Consider the following 9,386-nt stretch of genomic DNA (forward strand, 5'->3'; position numbering starts at 1 on the left):
TTTGAGAGATAAAGGCATTTAAGTTCTGTATTATGAAAACCTCGAACAACTCGAAATAGGGCTCTTACAAAAGTGAGCCGATGTTTGGTGACACTCACTGGTGAGTGTATTTCCTTGGAGAGTTGTTATTGTTCTCATGGTAGTGTAACATATTTGTCAAATGCATTGGCTTTGGTTGAACAAACCGTGATGACAAGTTGTCTCCCTACATGAAAAAAGCTACTTACAGAATAAAACGAAATGCATATGTTGGGACATGAATCTGCTAACTCTATTTCTAAATTGTGTTTAGGGGTGATGTTGGTGGGACGGTTTCTCCCACTACCAATTGTCTCTGGATAAATTGAACTTAATCACCAAGAGTGTTTGTATGGAGGCAACGAATACAAGTTTTGTATGTGATACACACATTTATCACTTACCAATTACCTTAAGTGACATGCATTTCCACTCTAAATAGCGATGTGAAATTATTTAATTTGGTACAAAACAGTCGTGCAAGTACCAAGTATTTTCCGGTGGTCTCTGTGAATGTGATGTGGGGATAGATATAGTATTGACTATTAACGATAATCCTTACAAGAGACACAAGAGGGAGTTGCTCAGATGTTAAAGCACCCAAACGACTTCTTTCTACAGTTTTAAATGCTGCGGTGGTATATATCAGTACACTAAATTTCATTTCAGTTGTAATTTATCTTTACTCAAATGGAATGTAGCATGAAAAGATTCTAATGTTCTGCTCTTATACATGTAAGGAATAAGTTACATAAATATAATTATTGTTATTTCACATTCTAATTGTGTAACACTATCATCCTATTATTTAGAAATTAGGTACATATCAATCTCTATAGTAAACTTAGACTGATTATTAAATTAGTAAATTACCTTAAGTAAAACGAATTATGTTGGTGTGGTAAAACTGTCTTTACAGTCTATCTATATAAATAATTTTAGCAAGTAGAATTCCGTCCATTTTAATTTGTGTCTTAGTTTAACTAGACACAAAATTTAAGAAGATAAAAAGAGTTTTAAAAATTTTGTAATTTGATACACCAAAATATCTTTTAATTTTAACATCTTTAATATGCCACGTGAGATATTGAAATTAAAAAAACGAAAAATGGAAAAGCTGTAAAGAGGGGGAGAAAATTTCATCTGGGCCCCTTCGTAGATCTAAATAAGGCCCGCGTTAGGCAAAATGGGCCCCGCGGGAAACGTAAATAAAAGCCCAATTGCTACCAAAATTTACGCGCCTTATTTTTGGTGCGTGCGAATATTTAAAACTTGTTTTTTTTTTCTTACTACTTTCCCTTTTCTCTTTTTTCCTTTTTTTCCTTTTGATTTTATTGGGAAGTAAAGAGCAAATTGTGCTGTTTCTTTTTGGCATTCTTTACTCTTTATTCTTGGAGACTAGCGACTTGTCACTGCCTCCCTTTGGCTTTGCCTCTTCCATATCTGTCTCTTTCTTTTTCCAGTTCAGAACAACACCCCCCCCCCCACCAAATTACAATCCACTTTGTCAGTATATATATAGAGTTGTATGTATATTTTGCTGTATGAGATATTCAGAGAGACATTAAGAGTTGTGCATGCTCAAAGATTCAATCTTTACTTTTTTTTTGGGGGTTCTTAGATCCCCTTAATCTTGAAGTCTTGTTTTTGCTGAGGCAAGAAAAGATTCCATTTTTTTTTCAAAGGGTCTTTGTGTATTCAGTCTTGGTTGCTAATTGTGGCTATTTGGGTGTCTTGTCAGCTAAACATTTGGCCTTTTATCTTTTTTCTGTCTGGGTAATTTGTCATCATCTTTCTGTTTATTGTACAATTCTTGAATAAATTGCTGCTTTAAGCACAGCCAGTTTGCTGCAAGGCTGCAACCTGTAATGCTTTGAAAGAAGTCACAGTGAAAAAATTTAAGTTGTTTCAACTTTGGTTTTTCTAGGAATGTGCCCAAGATGATCTGTTTATTTACTGAAGTTAGAAGAGTGCAAAGATTGGATTTTGGGCATACCCATTTGAAAATGAAGAAAGGGGGTGTGTTTGCATATGCCCCTTCTCTATCTCCCACATCTCACTCTTCATTTGGTGCAAATTATAATTTTCACAAAGCACCAAGCCTTTCTCCATCTTCTTCTGGGAACAAAATTAGTCCAGTTGTTCTTATCATTATAGTCATATTAGCTGTTATCTTTTTCATATCAGGTCTTCTCCACTTGCTTGTTAGATTTCTTATCAAACACCCTTCTTCTTCACCATCATCATCTCAGTCTAATAGACAGCCAGAAGTTTCTAGTTCTGAGGCCTTGCAAAGACAATTGCAGCAGCTTTTCCATCAACATGAATCTGGTCTTGATCAAGCTTTTATTGATGCATTACCTGTCTTTGTGTACAAAGAAGTAGTTGTTGGTCCTACTAAAGAGCCCTTTGATTGTGCTGTTTGTTTGTGTGAATTCTCTGAAAAGGACCAGTTGAGATTACTCCCAACTTGCAGCCATGCTTTCCATATCAATTGCATAGATACATGGCTCTTAACAAACTCAACTTGCCCCTTATGTAGAGGGACCCTTTTCGATCCCGGATTCTTAGCAGGTTTTGATTTTGATAGCCCCATAGAAGAAGATGGATGTGCTGGTAATAGAGATCATGTGTTGTCTGCTGCTCAGAAAACAATTGAAATTGAGGAAGTTGCTGTTGATAAAGCAACATTTCCTGTTAGACTTGGTAAGTTTAAAAAATTGAATGTTGGTGCAGAGGAGGGAGAAGGAGAGAGTAGTAGTAGTAATTTGGATGCTAGGAGATGCTATTCATTGGGTTCATATCAGTATGTGGTGGGTGACTTTAATGTTATGGTAGACTTGAGCAGTGAGCAAAACGCGTACAATGTGAAGCTTGCCAAGTTGCGCGAACGCTGTGCTAATTTATCTATAGAAAGTGATGGGGAGGGGAAAAGGATAAGTATTGGAACGAAGACGGATAGCTATTCTTTTTCCAAGATTTGGCTTTGGTCGAAGAAGGCAAAATTTGCAACTTCTTCAGAATGTCAATTGGAGAATCCGCGTCCTAATATGGACTTAACCTGGTTGGCAAAAACAGAAGACAGTTAAAGGACGTTATGTTTTGTTTTCACTGTTGATCTTTTTGTTATCTGATGGCGTAGAGGTACTGGAATCCTTTGAGATGCTACATATTAACAATCTTAGATTGTAGAATGGATAAATACTTGTATCCTGTGATTGCTTGTATTTGTATTTTATCTCTTGAAGTCCTACAACATATTCGTCTCTGAGTCGAGGGCCTATTAGAAACAATCCCCTACCCTTACTAGGTAGAATAAGGTTTGCACGCAAAGCTCTACACCTCTTCAGACCCACTTGTTGGATTATATTGAGTATGTTGTTGTTGGTTCTTGAAATGTTAATTACTCTATTAGACACGAGTCACTCGACATTGGCTTCTTTGCTGCATCCTGATACTTGCAGTTGCCAAATTTACTTCATATCAATATGGTTGAGAAATGAGAAAGCATCTTGATTGATTTTTTTTTTGGGGTGGGGGGGTGGGGTGGGGTGGGGTGGTAGTTTTTTTACCACAATCTTTTGTGCTTTAATAGTGGTGAGATCCAAGAAAGGTGTTGCTGTAAGATTACCCCTTTACTGGAATCACTTCATCTCATTTGACTTCATAACATAGTGAAAGTTAAAATTCATCCTGCCATCTTTATTTACTTTTTTGTTCTGCTGCTAAGTAACACTAATCATGCTTAATCTTAGTAAGTTGATCATAATTCTTACTTTGGGAAAAGATGCAACGATACCTCCACCTTTGCGATTTAGAGCTATATACCCTTTGTCAAATAAGTGACACCCTGGCCGTTTAATGAATATAACATATTTACTCATCTTATTAACAAACACATATTTATTGCATTGAAAAAAAAGCCCTAAATTGGTTTTAGTTTCAAAAATATCACGGGGCATTAAAAAATCACCTCATTCGTTTTTTTAACCCCTCCAAACTCCACCAGTTGTGAACAATATAGACACCCACTTTTTGTTAGCGCTATCTGTCACCACCAAAACCCCATAACTCAAAATTAACTCTGAACTTTGATGAAATTGTGAACACTAAAAAATTGTGTCAACATTTTTACTTCGATGAAAAGAGTATAAGAGATTGAAAAAAGGAAAAAGGTGAGTGAATAGAAAATTTCATTTGTCACTTTCACCCAGCCTAGCTGCAGATTCTCCTTGAGACACTGGAAGTAGCATGTCACCTTGTGTTTGGCCTGATATTATATATTCTACGTAGCTTGATACTTCCCAGTTGGGTATGAAGATAAGAAAAAGTGAGATTGTGGGGATGGAGACGGCCATAGCAAAGAGAAATAAAAATTGGATAGAGAAAGTAGGTATATTAATCAAATATAATAAAAGAATAAATGACATGGAGTGATCAATATACACATGTGTCATTTTATAATCATACATGTCATTTTTTAATTATTTTTAAAATTACGTGTCAGGCGTTTGTGATATACACACATTTGAGTAGTCAAAAAGGTGTTTAAGTTTTACTGAGTTCAGGGATTCAGATGACAAAAGAACAAGTAGAAGGGTTCACAATATAAACGCATACAAGTATAAGGGTCCATCAGACCATTTCGCTTTAAAAAAAATCAATTTTAGGATTTTTTTAAAATTCAATAAGTTTGTTAACAAAAGGTAAATGTTCTTTGTTTGTACGACGCCTAAAGTGTGTATGCGCTTAAATCGCAAAATTTGGGGTATATTTATCTTTTTTTCTTCATGTATTTTTTATCTTTATGACAAGAGGTCGGATTTCTCATATTGATAAGCATCCTCTATCTCTACCTCACACACTAATATTGTATATTCGAGTCACAAAAGGTGAGAAACTTCTTTTACCCGTTTTCTCTCCCGCCCTTAGCTCTCCCTTATTATAAAAATGAGAAGAGAAAGAGAGACAAATAAGCAGAAGCTCCAAAGTAAATAAAGAAGTATGGTGATCGGTGTGTACTACTACTTCATGGATTGAAATTAATCATAGTTAAATTATGGTGAATCATTGTGGGGGTTGGGTATTCAAAAGTCAAAATGACAATATTTCTCCTTTTTTTTGTGTGTGTGTTGTTATATAGTACGCACGGTATTAAAAAAACAGAAATTAAGCAGGTGCATGATGGAAACGAGAAAAAATGAAATATAGATGTTTATTAGAATGGCTCTACCAAAAATGTGAACAATATAGTAAACTGAGAGCAATAATAGATGCATATCACGTGTTTGGAATCTGAATTATGTTTGTGGATGAATTAGTGTTATACTGTAAATATTCAACTCAGTTGAGCTTATAATCAAATGGCACTCCAGTAACTTATTGGATCTAATTTAATCAGTTAAACTTGTGATTGATTTACAAATAATAATAATAATAAAAATTCTCATAACTTATTAACGGCTACATCAATGATAAATAGTTCAAGTAGGAAACTTACGCTCTCAATAATTGAGATAAACTCAATAAAGCCAAATAGTGTAAGTGTGTTTTGGTCCCTTAAATCTTTAATTATATGATTTGGCTTAACTAATTTGCTTGCCAAGTAATTACTTATTACTGTGATCAACACCGGATTGAGTATGATTATAATAAGTCGTAATTACATATAATGATACAAAATATTCATCTAAAATTTATTTTAAACAGTAAGTTCTGTAGTGAATATTCATAAGCATATTCCTATTTTTGCTAGTCATATTCTGTTATGAATTTTTTTTTATGAGACGACTTAAAAGCTTCATAAACTGGTTTTGTTATGTTCATTTATATAAACATTTCAACTGAAATTTCTCACTTAAAAATAAAATAAAAATGTAATTGGATCTTTGGTTATTCTAATATTGTTTTTTGGAACGACGACGTATATTCTTTACAATATTAGGTACTCGAGACCCTAGTTACTCAATTACTTCATTGGGTCATCGCAGTTTTGATTTCTTTTAAATAATAATGTCACGTATTTATAAAATAAATTTATTTATCTTTGGTAAAATGATTTATATTCATATAAATATTCTTTAATCACTAAACTATAATAATTTATCAACCTCGTACTTCATTTAATTATGAGATTGTAAGTAAAACAGATGTAATTCTATTCTGATGCATTCATTATGTTCTGTATGATTCTTCAAACTGATGTTCATTTTATTTAGTAAATGACTTACCTTCTGGAAAGCATTTAAACGCGATAATCCAAAAACTTCAAATCTTGGATCCTCAGATATCCAAAGGGTGATCAATCGTTTTGATAAGGTTAAACGAAAAAACAGAATAAAAGTTGCACAATAGAAGAACCAGATACTGTAATTCTCTCGTAAGAAAATCACAATTTGTTGTTCAAGAAACAATAACAGAGAAAGGATAATAAAGGCGATGATATGATATGTTGGGGTTTTCACACAATTCAAACACTTTTACTTTCAGTTAACTCAACAATCAGCTCATTCAACGTTTGCCATGATGATCCACCTTCTTTTACTGCATTAATGGCTGCTTCTCCAATCTCCATCACTTTCTTCCTTGCCTCTTTCCCTTTATCTCCTTCCATCAACTCCTTTGCTGACTTTTCTAGTCCTTCCCACTTCACGAACCCTCTCACTGACCCATCACACGTCTCCACCCTTACTCCAATCTTGATTACCTCCACAACCATTCTTGCATTCAGGTGTTGATCAGCCATCATTGGCCATGCCAGTATAGGCACCTTTGCGCATATGCTCTCGATCACTGAATTCCAACCGCAGTGACTTAGAAAACCTTGAACGCTCCCGTGGCTCAGGATTTCTCTTTGATTAACCCACTCTGTTACCACCAGTCCCCTGTTTTTCACTCTGTTTTCAAACCCGTCTTCGACTTCATCTAGACTTTTCCTAACTACCCACAAAAAGTTCACTTCAGATTTCTCCAACCCAATTTTGATTTCCTTGAATTGTTCAGGAGATATCTCTGCTTGGGTCCCGAATGCCACGTATAAAACTTGCTTCCCCTGTTCTAGCATTCTGTCAAGCCATTTGATGTACGAAGGTTTCTCTGTGACTCTTGCCGGCTCGTGAAACGCACATAAAGGTCCAATGCACCATGATTTAGGACTAGAGATACGGTTACAACAGTCTACATAAACAGATTCGAGCTCGTAAAAGCTGTTCACAAGCAGACCATAGCTTTTAGAGGTCGCCATGGATTGCTCCTTGACAAAATCGAAAAGGGGGCCTTTAGGTTCTCGGTCTCTGAAGGGTAAATCAAAGTCATTCCTAGTGATTTTGATCCAGGGTAAATCAGGGACTTCAAATAGCTCATCATCAGACACCTGTGTCCTAAGAACTGAAGCAGCTGAAATCGTCAATACCCTTGAAAATGCATTCAAACCAAAATAAACAAGTCTTGGGATACCAAACTTGTTAGCTGAATCTAAAGTCCAGCCGAGAAAGCCATCGGTGATCATGAAAGTAACTGAAGGAAGAGTCTCCAAGGCCTTCTCGAAATGGGGTTTCATCAATTTAGTGGCGTTGACAAAAGTAGGAAAAAGGGACATGGATGGTAGTCTATCAGTGCTTTCCACGCCTGGTGGAAGCTCTTGTATGTTTTGAGGAAAAGGGATTTCGATGATACTGATGTCGGTGCCGGAAAGGGAATCGGAGAAGAACGGATGATTAGCAGGAGTGGTGAAGATGGTGATGGAAATATTGCGGCGGAGAAGAAAACGAGCAAGATCAAAGATAGGAATTGTGTGGCCTTTGGACATGAAAGGGAACACAACAACATGGATAGTACAAGCCATTTCTCTGCACTCTGTTCCTCGGCTTGTTAATATTTTTGAAGTATATTATCTGAAATAAGCTATATAGTGTGAAAAAAAAGAAGAAAATAATATATAATTCAAAATAAAAAGAAATATTATTTTCAAGTGGAATATAAATGAGATTGTAAAAATATCCTTCTAGAAGAATTTAGACCACTCTTACTGTCAACTTGAAATATCAAGACCAATAATGCTAATTTTTTGGCAAATGAAATCACATTTATCAAAAAAAAAATTGCTTATATTGAGAGAATGCAAATGAAAATTTAGCTTTAAGCAAATTTAATTAGGGTAGGTTTCACTTTTATTTGTCATATTTAAATTTATTTATCATATATTACTAAAAGCATAAACAAAAAATTTGAAACTTGAATTACGGTTTTACTCCTTCTATAAATTAAATTGTTATAAAATATTTAAATATTTGATTGTATAAATTTAATCAAATGTTAATGACTTTTAGACTTTCAAAGATTAATTTCTAATTAAGTATCTAATATATTAATATTTATCATCTATAATCTATATGTAAATAATAAATATAATGTTTTAAAGAAAAATCTTTACCTAAATTTCTTTACTTTTCTTCTTCTAATTACTTTTTCATTAACCCCTCTCATGAATAATATGATTGATATGGATAAAGTATTATCCTTTATGATTAATAACGAAATTTAATAATTTAAAGGGTGCAAATCTACAAAATGAAGACGCACTTGATAATGTCATCTCTATTATTATTAAAAAATGACTCTAGATTCACAAATTTAAATTCATTAATGCTTAATTATATGATAAGAACTTTAGTTGTTCTTTTTACATGGTTTGCTAACTTTAATTTTTTTTCATATTCTTCATTTATTTATTATTATTTTTTAATTACTTATTTAACTTTTATACTCTTAATATTCATAACTCTCATCTTTTCTTATTCATAACCTTCAAATATTTAAACTAAAATTTTAAGATATCTTTTGATATTCCTTCTATTCTATTTATATAAATTCAACTTCTTTATCTCATGAAACCCCTACCAAGATTATTAGGTTATTATTTTTATTCTATAGTAAAAACAGATGATGAAAACTCTTTAATTTTGATAAGATATGAAAGGAGTCGATAAAAACTCAGAGAGTTATGTACTAATTTTGTACTTATTTTTTCATCTATATATACATCAATCTTATAAGAATAATGTCTATATTGTATTTTTTTCTTAAATATTCTATTTCTTATTGTCTTTTTTTCACTCTGTTAGACTTCTATTTAGTTTTCTATGAATGTTTTATTGCCGTAAATCTTTGAATTTTGTAATTGTTACTTTTTATTATTCATTACAATTTACATATATATTTTCATGAGATTTTAGTCATTCTAACATATCTATACAAATTCACATGAAACACACGTGCGAAGCACGTCCTCAGAAACTAGTATTGATATAATAATGATTGACATGATTATTTTACTACATTGTTTCTATTCATTGTTATAAATAATATTT

At 33.3% G+C, this 9,386-nt stretch overlaps 2 protein-coding genes across 2 annotated transcripts; one reads left to right on the plus strand and one right to left on the minus strand.

Annotated features, from left to right (window-relative positions):
- The first annotated feature begins 1,359 nt into the window (after positions 1 to 1,359).
- On the plus strand, positions 1,360 to 3,528 carry LOC107009378 (RING-H2 finger protein ATL46-like). Its single transcript, XM_015208704.2, has one exon. The coding sequence runs from the start codon at positions 1,959 to 1,961 to the stop codon at positions 3,105 to 3,107; it is 1,149 nt and encodes a 382-aa protein (XP_015064190.1). The 5' UTR covers positions 1,360 to 1,958; the 3' UTR covers positions 3,108 to 3,528.
- A 2,753-nt stretch (positions 3,529 to 6,281) lies between these two features.
- LOC107011830 (UDP-glycosyltransferase 90A1-like) lies at positions 6,282 to 7,912 on the minus strand. Its single transcript, XM_015211486.2, has one exon. The coding sequence runs from the start codon at positions 7,859 to 7,861 to the stop codon at positions 6,488 to 6,490; it is 1,374 nt and encodes a 457-aa protein (XP_015066972.1). The 5' UTR covers positions 7,862 to 7,912; the 3' UTR covers positions 6,282 to 6,487.
- Positions 7,913 to 9,386: the final 1,474 nt, after the last annotated feature.

Source organism: Solanum pennellii, chromosome 2, assembly GCF_001406875.1.
Source record: "Solanum pennellii chromosome 2, SPENNV200".
In the NCBI taxonomy this organism is placed as follows: Eukaryota; Viridiplantae; Streptophyta; class Magnoliopsida; order Solanales; family Solanaceae; genus Solanum; species Solanum pennellii.

Excerpts from the sequence above, each read along its gene's own strand:
- LOC107011830 (XM_015211486.2), bottom strand. The coding sequence starts at position 7,861 with ATGGCTTGTACTATCCATGTTGTTGTGTTCCCTTTCATGTCCAAAGGC.
- LOC107009378 (XM_015208704.2), top strand. The coding sequence starts at position 1,959 with ATGATCTGTTTATTTACTGAAGTTAGAAGAGTGCAAAGATTGGATTTT.